Source organism: Centruroides sculpturatus, unplaced genomic scaffold, assembly GCF_000671375.1.
Source record: "Centruroides sculpturatus isolate CEXI.00-Female unplaced genomic scaffold, Cexi_2.0 scaffold747, whole genome shotgun sequence".
NCBI classification, from domain to species: Eukaryota; Metazoa; Arthropoda; class Arachnida; order Scorpiones; family Buthidae; genus Centruroides; species Centruroides sculpturatus.
This window is the reverse complement of record NW_019385048.1, coordinates 31,667-48,167: the sequence shown is the minus strand read 5'-3', so window position 1 is coordinate 48,167 and position 16,501 is coordinate 31,667. Positions and strand designations below refer to the sequence as shown.

The 16,501-nt window shown below is 41.5% G+C and overlaps 1 protein-coding gene across 1 annotated transcript; it reads right to left on the bottom strand.

The window, feature by feature from the left end:
• Nucleotides 1–1,941: 1,941 nt before the first annotated feature.
• LOC111633906 (prostaglandin E2 receptor EP2 subtype-like) lies at nt 1,942–11,369 on the bottom strand. The gene is made up of 3 exons (XM_023378557.1): nt 10,882–11,369; nt 3,101–3,517; nt 1,942–2,225 (listed from the first exon to the last, which is right to left on the bottom strand). The coding sequence occupies exons 1-3, from the start codon at nt 11,260–11,262 to the stop codon at nt 2,004–2,006; spliced, it is 1,020 nt and encodes a 339-aa protein (XP_023234325.1). The 5' UTR covers nt 11,263–11,369; the 3' UTR covers nt 1,942–2,003.
• Nucleotides 11,370–16,501: the final 5,132 nt, after the last annotated feature.

Genomic DNA, 16,501 nt, shown 5'->3' with positions numbered 1-16,501 from the left:
ATCCTGCTTTATTCTTTTTGTTTTAATTAACGTTTAATTAACGACATTCGGTGGTGCCATTTGTTACTATATTTTAGTAAAAAACTTTTTATACTTTTAACTATTATAAAACGGTAAAAAGCTTAATTTTGTGGGTAGGGACGAGTTTTGTAAAAAATTGTAAATGCTAATAACCAGTAAAATCGTCATTAATAAATCCGACCCCACTGGATATGTACAACCCCCATTATCTCCCCATCCTTCTACTTTTAATTACCGAAATTTAATAGCGTCGTTCCCCCTAATACACGGAAAGTTGTTAAGCTTCAAACAGAGTGAACGAAATCGTAACAGACACGCACACAAACACTCATACGTACAGAAATCACCCCGAATGCTTTTGCATTTCACCACGATTCGAGGTGTCCCGAGTCCAAAAATGTAAATATCTCGGTTATATATAACAGCCGGGAAAGTAATAAACGAATACTTTTAGTGTATTTGTTAAACATTTTTCTAAGAAGAGGAGAAAGTAAAAACAAAATCTTGCACGGGAAACGACAGTTAGTCAAGGATTAAATTTTGATTACACGAGAAACGTCATCGCCGTTCTCTTCCTATTGTTACAAAAGTTTACTCTAATACAGATTTTGTAATCAGTTGTCGCATTTTCTGATAAATTTGTTCCCGTTCGATGACTATTGTAAATGTAGTTTGTAAAATGTAGAAGAAAGCAAATAAATACACCTCCGTGTATTGTTACGTCTCGGGTTTCCCTCCTCTTTTGCCAATTATTTCTACGGGATGCTTGGACAAACAGTTAACACCGGGTCAAATATTTGTTTTTTCTCGCGATTTGCCGAAAGGAAGGAAGCGAAGAAAGAGGTGTTGACTACGTACTGTACAGGAAGGAGGAAGAATCGTATTGTGAAAGACATTTGTTATCGCCTGGCATTGGGGAACGCGTAACGGGAAAGATGCGGATTTTTTATCCGGTCCGGAAAAAACTTAGGGGCCCGTGGTGTAAAATTAACGTTATTTTACTAACAGACAATAAAATTTTACGACTGCTTTTACTAGGCCCGGTCTGTCACCGGGCCCCTTGCGAGTGTTCGATAGATTTCTTCTCTTTTGTTTCTATCGAAATCGTTAATTTATATCTCCGGTTCTCCCTCCCACTCGGCCGCCCCATCGTCAGTCCGTCCTTTAATAGACTGGCCGAAAAAAGGCCCTCTTAGCGCCCTCGGAGAGAAGAGTTTACAAAACATCGGTCGATCGATTCTACAATTTATAGAAGCATCGAGGAAATTTTTTAAATACGTAGCAATTTATTCTTTAACCTTTGACGTCTCTTTATTGCCGTCTTATTTGCCGCGACGTATCGTAAACGTAATGTTTACGGTACGGCAAACCTTATACGTTACCGCGTATAAAACACCCGTTTGTTTACAATGGTATAAATCGTTTGGTGATCGGAAGACGACGTTTTAAGAATCTTTGATTTTAAAGTGTTGCGCGTAAAGGCGTTTTATCGCCTTCTGGATTGCGTTGTAATACATTATAACTTTTCCCATTTAAAATAATGGAAAATACTTTGGTGTAAACTTGTTTCGGGAGGAACCATGTAATTTAATAGGAAACAAGGAATTGGGTATGGCGGATAAAACTCATTTTGTAGGTCACAAGGCGAGGATTTGAAGCGTATTGTCCGAAAGAAGCGGGAACAATAAATGTTTAAATAAATATTTATTTAGCGACGGACGAAGAAAGCCGGGTGGAATTTCTGAATACAATTCGTTTCGGCGGTTCTTCTGAGTCCGGTGCCATTCGATTCGAAAAATAATTTGCCGCCGGCGCGAAATTCGGACGATTCGACGTTCTTTAGTAACGTTTCCGGAAGACTCGAGACATTCGTCTTGGCTCTTCCGGTAGAGATTTCGTGTTCTTCCTCCTTGGGAAAAGGTAACCCGGTCGGTAAGGCGAATTTTCCTCGTTTATTACCGACAGGGCCTACTTACCGCCGATCAGACGGCGTCGGGGGTAGAGGAAGGGGCGTCTGGTCGGCGGAAGCGGCAGAGTTGGCAGACGGGTCGCAACATCCGCTTCAGCCCCTCGCGATGGGCCCTCCTACTCAACACGTAGACGATGGGATCCAGGCTGAAGTTGGTGGCCAACAATACGTCGGCCACTCGGTAGAAGGGGCGCTCCTCCTCCTCCGGATCGGCTTGGGCCACGACGATGGTCACCTGTCGGAATAAAATGTCTTTCTTAAAAACTTTTCCAATAAAATTCCCGGAAGTTCTTGGTGAAATTCTCCGTCGCTTTCAGAAAATTTTTTGTTCGCTTTATTATTCCTTTAAAATTTTCGATTATTTCAAGTACAGTACGTCTCTTCCGCTTTTTCGTGCAGTTAGCCGTCACCTTATATCGTTTCTACATTTTAAAAATAACGGAAAATAAACGTAATTGTAAGTACATTACAGTTTCCAGTCTTAATTTTTAGTAATCGCGAGAGCGTGCGGCTTTACGTCTCGGCATCGACTCTCCTGGCCAATTATCGAGAGAATCGGTGGGGAAAATGCGCGTTACTTTCGAAATTAATTCGTGCTAATTGCAGTTTAGTTAATCGGCTTCTACGGTATCCAATTCCGTTTTAGCCTCCGGCAGAATTCGTCTCCCGGAAGATATCGGTCGCGATAAATGTAAATCAATTCAAACCGATAGGGATCCACTATTCGATTCGTGGAATTGGTGAAGCCGCTCTATTAGACCAACGCCATCGTCGATAAGAAAGAAATTACGTGTTTCCTCTCCGCAACACCTAACTTGGCAAAAGACGGCCAGATCTCGCTCTTATAACGCCGAGAAGAAGGCGCTGTAAGAACGAGATCTCGCCTATTACGCCCTCTTCCGATATCGGAATGCGCGTGGAATAACATTCGACGCACCCACTTCTGACCCACGCTATTGCCCATGCGTTTGGAAAAAGTAAAGTCATTCTCGTTGGCGGTTACCGGACCTGGCGTGGCACGTTCGCGTATCGGAACGACTCGATAACCGTGGCATATTGTCGTAGGCGAAGCCGCAGAAACCAATTTTTACCGTCGAAGAAGATAATTACCATTTGGGGCAGCCAACAGACGACGAAGAAGATGCAGAAGACGATCATCAACTTGGCGAAGGCCACTTCTTCGGCCGTGACGTGGTCGAAGGCCAGTTCGTTGCTCTCCTTGCGAACGACGGTGCGGCCGGCACCCGCCTCCCACTTCTTGGCGCCGATTCGACACAGAACTCTGACCACGGCCAAGTTGCATCCCGCCATGATCAGGCACAGGGACAGGCCGAAGCCCAGCATCAGGTAGGCGTAGGCCACGTCTTTGGCCGACCTGGCGAATCTGTATCTGACGCAGACGGGTCTCCCGTCGGTGGCCTGGCCGTCGTAATACAGGCCGAAACCCATCAGAGGTAGACAGACTAACACCAGCGCCAACATCCACGTGGCCAAGATGACTCTCTTGATGACTTTGTAAGTGATGTGCTGAAATTCAAACGGGAAGGCGTAAATACGAAAAGAAGCCGAAATACTATGAAAATATAGAAATTTAATAGTAAAATATGTGTTGGATTTCGAGTTACGAAATTATTACGTATGGCTCGAGGATTCGTTTCTCTTCGGCGGCGAAATTTTCGGGTAAAATATCCCCGTTGCAAAAAGATTATTTTGGAGATTTTAGGTCTGTCGAGTGCCCGTCTACAACTTTAAAGAATTTAGAGTTGTAGACGGATGGTCGAAATGGTTGAGAAATTAAGATGGCGGCATACTTCTCTGGAACTCCGAATCGAATCCGGAAGAATAGAAACTTTCCCGTAATTTTTCGGGAATATGTCGGGCACCGTCCTTAACCACCCGCTCGCCCTACCGTGGGACTGGCGGAACACACAATAGCTAAAAACGACCATCTTAGTGCCCGCAGAACAGAAAAAGTTTTAAAAAACGGCAAAGGATTCGGATCCGACTCGATTGTTACTCTTCCATTTCTCAGTTACGTCGATCGATCGATGGTCGAGTACCAAACCTATTCAAAATATATTAAACCCGTTCACACCGAGGACGGTGGCGGATCCCGGTTCTCTACCGCCTGGAGTTAACAAACGCCATTCAATTTGTAGAGCTATCGGCTCGATATCCTGGTTTGCATTCCCTTCTCCGTCCAGACATTATAATACTATTCAAATATTATCTCGTGTTCCGGTCCAATTTATACGTTACTTACGAGAGAAGGAGAAATCCTGGCAAAATTCGAAAATTTACGGCCGAGATTTAAGCGTAATTGATTTTATACAACTCGATTCGAATACAACAATTGGCAAAAATTTCCTAAGATATTCTGAAGTTTCTGCGGGCGGTAACGGAACTAAACGGGGTACTGTAATATAAATTAATATCTTATATTAGCGTTCGATGGTTAACCTTAATTCTCGAGTCTGTCGATGATGGAAACTCGAAAGATTACTGGCGTAAGTTCCCATTGTATTCGTGTGTGATAAGGAAAGAACATTTACCGCGCTAAAATAAAATGGTAACTTCTACTTTTCACACGCCGAATTTTTGGAATCTCCGCCTTTCGTCACCCCTAAATCCAAAATAGTTAAACACTGTAACGAGCTTGTGCGCGTGTTGGATAACATAAATATTAAGAAACAAAATTTGGCACGATAACTCGCTTACCAGGGGAAATTTACGCTAGTAAATTTTGGTGGTTAGAACTAAAAGGGTGGGGAGATAGAGGGGATGGTGTGTCTCGAGCCAGTTCGGACTCGATAAAAATTTTACCGGTTATAGGAATTTAAAATATTTATAAAACGTCGTCTCTGCTCTCGAAATTAAGACATTTTGCCTTTTTTTTAATAATTAATAACATAAAAGTTATTTTTAAATAACGAGTCCCCAGCTAACGTCGTAGTGTTTTTTAAACTTAAATATTTTTGTAAATGGAGACTTTTTTTTATCAAAATTCGACAAAATTACTCCTCTTAAATCTTACATTCTAGTATAACTGAATATTACCGAAATTCCTTAATTAAACCCCTTAACCTCCCTCGGTCCGATTAACGTTCGAGTTCCAGGAAAATCGGGCCAGACCCCCGGTCAGACGTTTTCATACTAAATTTCGACGGTAAGAAACGTTGCAATTGCTATTTACAATCGTATTTCTCGACCGTCGTTACAGGTGGGAAGTCTCATCTGGCAACAATTTATGGCGTATTACGTAATATGCATTACGTGATGTTGTACCGACCGCACTTTTTTTTTCTTCTAACACCGGAATGAAAAGGAAAGCATGGGATGTAGAAAGCTTTTAAGTGTTTCTCACTCGACACCCACGCAACTCGTTTACTAAGCGAGCGTTGTCGGTCGAGAAGACAACGCTCGCTCGAGTTAATGCGAAGATTTAACGTTAACAAAAGATGACAGAAGATGAAAACGATTTCGGAATACGTTATTAATTAACGTTTAAATTAATTTAAAACATTTAAATCTCTTAATTAAAATAAAATGATATAAATCGAGATTAAGTTTGAAAATAAAAGATTTATATAAAATCCAACGATACGGTAGGGGGAGTTGGAAAATGCTTAACCAACGAGGAATCGAATTTAACCAGAGAATAATTAAACTAAACGTCGGTTTGGATTGTTGGGGCGTTAACTAAATGAACGAAATGGCTAATCGGTAGACAAAACTTAAGGGGGAAACACGAGTTCCAAATCAGATCCGAACGTCTCCTCCTTCTATTAACGATTTCCGTCCCCGGGTTAATGCGGCTACCTTTAAATGTAATCGTTCCCTCCGAAGACGGGGGTGCCAATCTCTCCGGAGGGAGATCCGCATCCACGTTTTCGATATATAACGATACTCGTTGTTCGATTAGGCTGCGCGAAGCTGGGGAGGAAGGTAGAGTTGGTGGAAACCGCAATCTTTAAATTAAACCCGGCGATTTTAACCTTTTTCCCAAATATTTCACACTTGGAAATAACGACTTCTGGCATCTTTAAAGTAGAAATGATGACTTTTTTTGTCGATTCGTTCGTTAGGTTTCGGTAGGATTTGCCGGAGCGTGGCGGAAGGTGCCGCCAACTATGAATTTTTTTTCGAATTAAGCGCGACGGTGCTTACTTAATTCTTATTTAATTACTTACGTAATTAAGTTTGGTTTTCGACGGGTCCCGACGGTACGTACTCTTAGACGCGGCGGAAAAAGTGTCGAGTCTACGTTTATCTTATTTCTTCGGCTATAAAGACGGAAGATTTTAAGAAAGAAAGGCGACAGAAAATTATTTATCGCGAAAGGAAATTTCCAAGAAGGATTTTTGAAGCAAAAAACATTAATTAAAACAGTTTACCTCGGATCAAAACAAACTTCTTTACAAATTATACAATCCAATTGTTCATAAATGTCTTTGTTCGCTATTAAGAAATGCGCTGGAGGATATTTCAACCTTATACTTGTTTGATTTTACACCGGATAACTCTACAATTTCCAGCTATTTCTTTTCATCCTTTCGTCTCGAAAGTCTTTTTTTAATATAAAGTAATTACCTCCATTGAAATCAATAAAACTAGTAATTACGATAATTGTTTAATTTACCTTCCTACCCGAATGAGCGATGGTCCGCGCCGAAAAATATCTATACGTTGATGTATAAAGCAGTTTATAGAGAATAGTATATTTGGAATAAAAGTACGTTAGTGTGTCTGGATGCCGCTTTTCAATTAGAATTCTTATATACTTAAGACGAAAGAAATCTACAAACAGAATTTTATATCCCTAATTTAATTATAATATTCTTAGAAAGGTTTCTAATTACATTTAATAAAATTCGCTTTAAAAAGCAATTAAACTTAATAAATCCAATGTTACAAAATAAAAAACATAATTCTAATGATATAAATTTATAATACGAAGAGAATCGAATAGGCGTGGATATCGAAGAGCCTTATCGATCGATGCGGGTTTTATATAAATATTTATAAGATACATTTTAAAATGTTCGGGGAAAAAATATGTAAATAGGTAGAAAGGGGAAGATTGTACGGAAATGGAGGAGATCGAATGGAAAATACATAAATTAAGTAAGGAGTAACAATGAGAACAAACAGGAAACTAGAGAAGGAAGTGGCGGCCGACGATGAAACTTATTTAAACATTACATTAACGTTCCAAAACCCGAATTTAAAACATAAATCATAGTGTTTTTCTCCAAGTTTCTCCCACAACCGAAAATATCGGAGTTGTTTATCGGTCCCCCGCTTTAACACCGCCGTTTCTACACCCTCGTCCGTCCCGTTTCCTCTAAACTGTAAGTCAGAAATTAACGTTCGAATTATATAATGTCGCTCGGAGTTCTCCGACTTCGATTCCTTTTACGCGGCCGCAAATTAAAGTGGTGACAGTTAAATTGGGGTGCGAGCGACGAAGTAGTCGGAATTTTCATTTCTTCGAAATCTCGACGTAAAAATGCCCGAACGTCTTCCTTCTTTCCGCGTTAATTGGTTATTAATTTACTCCAGGCGTTAAATATTGTAATTTATACAACTCGCTTTTGAATTCGTTCGATAGCTAATTAATACGCAATTAACTGATTACCAGCGAATTCCTTATCTTAATTAGTTAAAAGGTGTTTACGAAATTTTACGGCGTGTCGGAAAGGAATTTTCTATTCATTTTTAAACCTGGTAAATTATACGCGGCGAACGCTAACGATAAAATGAACCGAAGATTCCGAAGCGTAAAGAGCAACCAGGGCCAAAGTTGCAAACAGTTTTTCATTGTTTCTAGTGTAGCCGGAGAAGATAAAGGCGCTACTTTCCAATGCGTTAAGCACAAAAAGCCTTCCTGTATGGTATGTACAGTATATAGATAGGGAGGCAGATTCTACCTGTTGATCGAGTAGAAAGAGCGTCAAAACTATTCACTCGACTTTTAAGGTAAAAATAACGCACCAATCGATGGTTTTCTAGTTTCGATATTAATGGTTAACGTTCTATTTATACAATAGAATTGATTAGACCACTAACGTTAGACGACCGTGCCTCGTCCTTCTACTCGACACTCCCTTATCGATCGACGTTGCTTTTTCTCTTTCACTTCCGCCCGAAAGCCTAACACAAAAACGACGTTTGTTTTTGTGTTACGTCGAGAACTAACCTTCTGTCTAACGTTTTCCGGCAGTACAATTTGTCTTTGTGACTACAACGCGCTTTAAATTATTATGTTGTAATTGTACATATTTACAACTTAAAGAGTGTTCTATACCCGGCGTTAAATGGGGGATGAAATCGCGCCTGGTTTAGCGCCGTCGACGGTTCTTACGTTTTAACAACGCTTCCTAGAAACACGCAAAAAATATTTCGAGTATGCGAGAACATTCTTGTACAGGCGATAACTAATTATAGCGGATACTTTTCCCGAAAACCCGTCGTAAAGCGAGATCTCGCCAATCGAATTTTTCAGAAAAACCAACAAATGTTTTATTGTCGTATCGTCACGATACCGGGCTGCAAGTTTTATCATATTTTTTAATTTATTTAACGTAAAATACGTGCGCTCCGCCTGAAATTAGTGCCTTGCCCCTGTACATCATACTTTTCCTTTAACAATAAAGTCGTGCCGGTCATCTAACTGCTTTTGGGAGGAAATTTTGAATGGAAATAACGTAATTTCCAGTTTACATCGGAAGTTTATGTATTGTTAATCGGAACCTCCCGCTCCTAATCTTTCCATCTTACACTAATCTGGAGATTGAAGAAAAACAGACAGATATGTGAAATAAACGAGTAAATAACCTAAAGGATCCTTCCGTCTCTGTAAAATACGTGGAAAATATCGACCCTCGCAGAATTGCTAATCGCTTTTTATTTATATCGAGGAAATTTACGACCAACTTAACTCGTCGTCTCGCTGCACTAACGAGAGTCGAGTTACAACACGGTTAATAGTAGCTTCGATCATCTTACGTCACTAAATTCCAGCCCCGTCCGAACAAAAGACGTCACTCGGACGTCACGTAACAATTAATTCGATTAAGAGTGGAAATCTTGAATTTCGAGATTTCGTTTACCGAAATGGAGGAGCCGACGAGTTACGACCGGCCGGGAATGTCATCGGAAGAACACCAAAATGACAATGCGTTCTTCTATTTCGGGTGGATTGCGTGACAAATGAACGTAATTACGCGTTATCTTTGTTCATCTTTCTCTCTTCGTCTCGTCGAAGGTTAAGAGGATCGTTTGTCTCCTTCCGATCTTCCTACGTACCGCTTTATCCCGGCTATCGATTTAGGCCAGGGGTGTCTAAAGTACCCTAAAGTCCCTAAAGGGACCCCTACTATACCCTTCGATCGACTCCCGACTAATTTCTGACCCACTTCGGCCATGAGAAAAATTTTGGGTCCCGATTTATCCTCCTCGAGTCAGCAGCCTAAGCCCGATGGCACGTTTTGTTTAACGATTGCTTAAGTGTTTTCCTACCTTCTCGTTCATAATTAACGCGTCAATCAAACCGAGTCGAGCGAACCGGAAGGAGAAATTGATGAGAATCGAAAGGTCGTATTCTCTAGAAACACCTCCGCGTGCAGAAAATAGACATTTTCTTCAAATATCCTTATCGGGGATTAAGAAAGACGATCGACTCGAAAAGAATTCCATCCCCAAAGAAATAGGATAAAGAATCGAGAGTAAGTTTAAGATTAAGAAACGAAAACGGTAAACAATTTATAAAACACCCGCCTACGTAGGACAATGACAATTAAGGAAGAGTATAACAATCAAATATTCGGTTTAACGACGCCGGTTGGCCATCTCACCCCGGTCAATAAGTAATTTCGTTAATTTCTTCGTCGGTGCCGTACAGGGCGCATCTACGTTACGTCACAGGTGAGATATTTCTGTCTTTTACTAAATCGTAAAGCGTTACTCGTGTAAATTTATTACTTAAATGTCACTTCTGCGTCAAATTCCGACGACGTTCGAGTGACGAAACAATCGTAACGTTGGGTCAATTATTCGTAAATTATCTCGACACCCGCGTTATGGTCGTTTCTTCGTCGAAATCACCCGTCGGTCGTCGGATCGATCTTCGCCCCCGAAAAAACACTTTTTGGGATGGCGCGAGCCGGCGCCGTCCCGTCGCGGCGCGCCATTTTCCGGCGCTCACCATTCCGGATAATAGTAATACGTTATTCTCGTTTGTACGAAAAGAACAACTCTAATTAATACCCGTCTTGTCAGTTTTCATTAAGCATATCCTCACAATGATGTTTCTCTTCAATCCCGAATCTTTGATAAATTTATCTATTAGAAAATGTGGTTTATCTTCGGTCCATTCTCGAATTTAGGGGAGAAGAGTCGCGAAAATGATCAAAATAAAGATAAATTTTAATAAAGCGATAAAAATTCGGCCACGTCCTACTTTTATCCTCTTTAAGAAGCGCTAAAAAGTGATAACGTAGAGGAGGAATCGACGAATGGAAGGAATTTTGGATCTTGAAACCATCAAAAGATATTTGAAATATTTTAGGAATGTTAAATGCCCGTCCGTTGTTTATCCGAGTAATCTGCTCGCTCTTTGTCTCCCTTCTCGAGACGGTAACCACGTGACCACCGAGAGCGATTGTTACCACACACTTAACCGTCGTCTATCAATTCTAAACTCCGCAACTTCCGGAAAGTTTCGTCTTTTCCGGAACTTCGTATCTGTATTAAAGGACTTGGCTAGTTCCTCGAGCCGAACGACAGTAAGCGCAACGGGAAAGAAAAAGAAAGCGTCGGGGAGGAACCCCCGTCTTTCGAACGGGCTACTTTCCTCTTTAAGGAGAATGGAATAAAAGAAAGAGACTCACCTTGTGGTAGAGAAAGGGTCGTGCCAGAGCCAGGTACCTCTCGACGGCCATGACGGCCGCCACGCACCCCGACCAAAGGCCGAAGGTCCTGAGCAAGACGCGGAGGGCGCAGAAGACGGACGTGGCCACCCGGCGAGGGTCGAGATACAGGCGAGCGTACATCAGGGCGAAGGAGCCCAGGAGGGCCAGCAGGTCTCCGGCCGAAAGACAGCGTAACATCAGCGCGTGCTTCTCGTTGGCTCCGGCTCCCGCCTTGGCCAGAAGAGCCAGAGCGCAGACGTTGCCTCCGACGCCCAACAGGTAGAAACAGGTGATGAGCGCCTGTCCGGGTAAAGACACGTGCCTGAGAGACGAGTCGGAAGAATTCCAGCTCCGGGTCATCTTCCAACCTTCGGCTCTTCCGTCCTCCGACGATTCCCGTTCTCGGCTTGCGCAGACGCCGAGCGGCGGCGCGCGCCGCCCGCCATCGGTGCGGATGCGATTTCGGGTCCGAACCCGCGACAGACGTGTAATTCCCACTCGGGCTTACGTCTACCCGCGTGGGCGCATCTTCTCCACATATTTCGCCCCCAAACGAATGGAACAAATGGAAGTGGGACGAATCTCCGAGGACACGCGATATATTGCCACGGATTCCATTTAAAAGTCGCAAAACACCGGGCAATAAAGGTGGAATCCGACCGACAATAACAGAAAATTGAAAAACACGATGGGAGTCGATCCGGCGCTGGCATTTATCAAAAAATATATCGGGTTACAGACACCGAACGATTGTTACGACACGGCGCGCGGTGTTTGCGACGCAATATAATTTCCTGTTTTCCGGAAGTGGCTCGGATGTTCCGCAACCCCGATAGGTTTAATTACGTAACGGCCATTGTTTACGTCGCGATAGGAAGTCCAGCGCCTTTGTTTCCCTCGCGCGCGCATACAAGTCGGAATTTAGTTAAACAATGCCGAGTTACGCTGAAGTTTTAAAACGTATTTTATATACGTCCATCGGTCAAAAAATGACCCTCAAGATAATTACATTTTTGGACTTCGGACAGCTGGAAACATTGAGAAATGGAATAAAATTCGAAGTAATTTCTGTATGTGCGGAGGGCGCGATTTTCTTCACCCTTTTTCGAGCTTAATTCCCGTGTTTTTTCTCGAAAATTCTAAAATTTTACGGGGGGTTTGTTTATTAGGGGAATCGACGATATTAAACTTTGGTGATAAAGGTCAACGGAATGGTGGCGCGTATCTCCACTAGGGTCGGACTTAATGTCGACTTTACCGGTTATTAGCATTTACGACTTTTTATAAAACTCGTCCCTACCCTGGAAATTAAGCTTCTTGCCGTTTTATAAAAGGTTTTTAAAATAAAATACGATAACAGATGGCGCGAGAAAATTTTGAACGCGGCCGGGAAAGTCGAGCAACTGGTTACCGGTTTATTTTTCTATCGATCGTCAGATTTTTTTCAACTATTCGCGGGGAATTTCGTCGACGTCATATTACCACGCGGCTATTTATCTATAGATGGGTGTCGTTCCGCATTCTTCGCATTGTTGATGGTTGGGATATTTTTCCATTTAACCTAAATTTGTAACCGAATTGCTATATTCCCCGGCAATTTTTGTCCGTCCAACTTCTCCATGTAACGTTACAAAATACTATTTATAGTGCTTCTTTGTCTTAAAGCATTGTTAACGGCCGCAGTTAACGATTAATTAACGTAGGATCAGTTTATAAAATGACATTTTACGCTCTCGTCCACTCGTCTCCTCCAGCATAACCAAAAATATTCGATAATTGCATACATTTTTAACTCCTCTCTTCACAAAACCCAATTATTTCGCCATTTGGGTGGCTTACTCTCCTCCCTACCGGAGGGTTTCTCTTCATTTTAAGGCATTTTAGCGAAAACTTAAATAAGTAAAGGGCCTTCGGTTAGATGTTTAAAAGGTGTAATTTCCCCGTCGTTCTCCTCGATACTTTCGTGGCAGGAATTGGTAAAAAATCGTAGAAATTCTCCAACTTCCGGTAATTTTCCTCACCCGATTCGTCTCCATTTACTTTGAATAAACTGCGCCCGATCAAATTCACTTTTGTCAGTCTTAAATTCTTTCCAATGAACAAATATCACTTTTCATTTGTATCCGCAGGCTACAAAATTGGCAATTTCTTTCTTCGGAAAGCGGAAAATATTACGAATTTTTATTTGAAAAATTCGTTCTTGTTTGGAATGAAATTCTCCGTCCAAATTTTCGTGCCTTCTATTTATACATTTCGCGTAATTATAAGTGTTTAACCTATTTTAAAACCGCAAATTTCTTCTGTAACTCGCATCCTGCCGGTTGTTTATCCGCGGCCTGTTTTCTTGGCCGTCTCACCCCTTACCGGAGCCAAAAGGGAGCGGAAATTGGGTGTAAATAGCCGTTTATCGACTAGCATCGAGCGCCTTCGGTGGAAACGATCAATTCTAAATTGTAGAGAGGATATTTTCGCCGCGCATTATACGCGGATAAAGCGGATATTTATGCCTTATCGATGGAAAACTCGACTTTTCTCCGGCGAAAACTAAATGATTTGCGAGGACGACGCGAAAGAAAAGGGATATTTTAATAATTGCTACGTAGAGACGACAAACTTTAATAGTAGAAAACTCGCTTCTTATACGCGTTTACTAATTACCAGTTAATTCCTAGCTTAACGACGAGAAAACGGCGCGAGAAAGGGATCGAATTTGATTGCCAGAAATTCACGCGCGTTTCGGGAACGACGCAATATCCGTCGGGGTTACTAACAAACATTTGTTACGTAACGGATGCCACTGGCGTGACGTCGAAGAGTATCGTCTCCTGTAACCGTCCTCCCGCCGCGATATCGGCGGGTGTCTTAATTAACGGACGGCAATAACACGGCCAAACAGAACAAATTCAGAAAATTGATTTCGTCCAATTACATTTCGGCCAATCGTCCAGACAGGCGTAAAAGTTTTGCGCATTTTTTCCGAACGGAAGCGACGTAACACTTCCCGATACGTCAAAAACACTATAAAATTATTCCCGAATCCGTTCCGCCAGAGGATGAGAAGTTACGACGCCAGCTTCGAGCGGAAGTAATCGGTGATCCGGACGCCGGGTATGCTCGGTGCCACGTGCGTCGCATCTGTACCCTTGGCCAATACCAAAAATAAACGTTATCTTCTTTAGAAAAAGCAAATAATTACGCGCGGAGATTATACAGAAACGAAAGGGGTGTAGAGAAAACGTATAAACGTCACGTTAAAATAAAACAGGTGAGAAAAGTCGAACAACATAAGTATTTATGTGGCATTTCCTCGGATACTCCGATTTAAAACTTTTAATTTTAGTCCAGAATTTCGGGAATTTAAGATAATACACGAATCGATTAAGAATTAGGTCAAGAAAACATAATTTCTAACCATATTAGTGCGTGATCCCAGCGAAAATACCCGTTCGAATGTCGGGGAGAAGAGGCAAAAATATCGGGTGTCGTTCTTCGTCCGGTGTTAAACTTCCGTTTTCGCTTCTGGTCGACGCGTAACCGGACACCGCCAGCCGGAAGTAACCTTAGAATCCGCCGATTAAACCGGAAGAATACGCGAACTAAAGTAGGGGAGACTATTCCGGTCGCTATGACAACTTACGCAGCGGATGCTACGCGGTGATCTGTACGCCGGCAAGTTATTTCCAATATTTTGCGGTGAGTAATCCTCTTCGTAATCCGGTTTCACGCCAGAGACGTATAGAAGAATGGTTCCAATCGTTTACTAGCGCGTGAACGACAACGTTTAAAGGAGTAGGCTACGGAATAATTACGTAAGTGGTTTAAAGGAGTGTTGTTCTTAAAACAAACAAAACGAATTTCTGGAGTTACGTAACATTTTCGGTAGCATTTTCGACTCTTCTTCAACTCTTTCTGTCGAAGACATAAATGCGCTTTACTCCCGAGTGGACTTTAAACGTTTAGCGAGAAACGTCTGATGACCTTGAACTTTCATTACCCACAAACAATAGAAATTAATTATCCAAAATTTAATCTCTCCCTAACACCCGAAGAGTTTTAGGTGTCAAAAAACACAAACCTCGAAGCTCTTTTACCCGTTTCGTCTTCCGGTTTCGCTTCTTTATCAATAATTAGCTAGAATTCCTCTATTATTTTTGAGATTAAACAATGTAATTTTCTTTACAACACTCCTCTCGGGAGTCTTTTGGAAGTATTTTTAAAACTAGTAACGGCAAAACTCCTCGGTACCCTATAATTTCCTTGTCTTCTTCGATATAAAGGAGTTTTCTTCTCGAAATTCAAAGCTTTCTCCCCTATAAATCGTAGAAAAATCGTAAAATCCGAGACGGGGTGTTAAAAGAACTTGTGTCGGTGACGTAGGGGTCTATAGAAATCCATACAAAGGGGGGATAATGAGAAAAATCGAGATTTGCCCCCGAGAGATTAGTTTGACAGAAAGATCAATCGAATTCCTTTTCGATTTCCAGTGAAAAATAACCAGAGATAATTTATGTGTATCAAAGTGTTGACGAAATTTAATTATTCCAAAGTGAATTAAAGGAAAAATTTTCACGAGGATTTTTTCTTTTCTTACAAAAAAAGAACTTTTAGAGGAAAAAACGTATTTAATTGTTGGCAAGCGGAGCTTCCTCTCGAGAAAAGAAAGGCGAGAAACGTTTGCTTTTGACAGAAATTCTTTTAGCCGGTTAAAATACATTTTTGAAAACTTCTCTTTAAATTTGCAACAAAGTTTACTCTTTCTAAAATTAAAAATGAAAAAAACTTTCAGCCGTTTGTACGTTCACGAAGCGACAGAGATTAAGAAAAGAAGAGTTCTATTTCTTACACCTCTCCACCTCTCTCTATTGTCTCTCTTACTCGGTTCGTAAATAGTCCTTCCGTCTCTTTCGTCTACCCCAATTCCTTCTCCTTCCTTATCATTGCATTCTCTTTGGCACTATCTCTTATCCTTCGTTCCCACATTATCCTATCTCCTCCCCAAACACTCGTCCCTTCTATGTTTATTCATTTCTCCACTTGACCGGATACGCCTACTTAAATTTTAAGTTTCAAACTGGTGTTTCGTAAGTAACAATAGAAAGTACTAAACCGTTAGAAGACCCCGGAGCGGATTTGGGGGTGGGCCAAGCGCGGCCGCACCCCTTCTGGATATTAAATAAGAAATCGCTAAAAGAAACTTCGGCAGAGGCGGCGATTTTTCCTTTAACAATAGAGTCGTGCCGATCATCTATCTAACTCCTTTCTGGGAAAATTTTTTGAATTAAAATAACGCGACTTCCGGTTTTTACCGGAAGTTGGTATACAGTTAATTGTGGCCTCCTGCCCCTAAAGTTTTCATAGATCTTGTCTCTTCTTTCGTTTATGAAACCCCGTTCTCGAGATTAAGGAAGGATAGACGAATTTATAGGTCTACAATTTTTTCGAATTGCAGTTCAATAACGAATAAAATCTATGTTAAGTCCGATCCCACTCGAGATACGACGAGCGATCCCCTCTGTCTTCTCGCTTCCTCGACCTTTCATCACCAAAATTTAATAGCATCGATTCCCCTAATACGTAAACATCCCCGCAAACTTTCAGA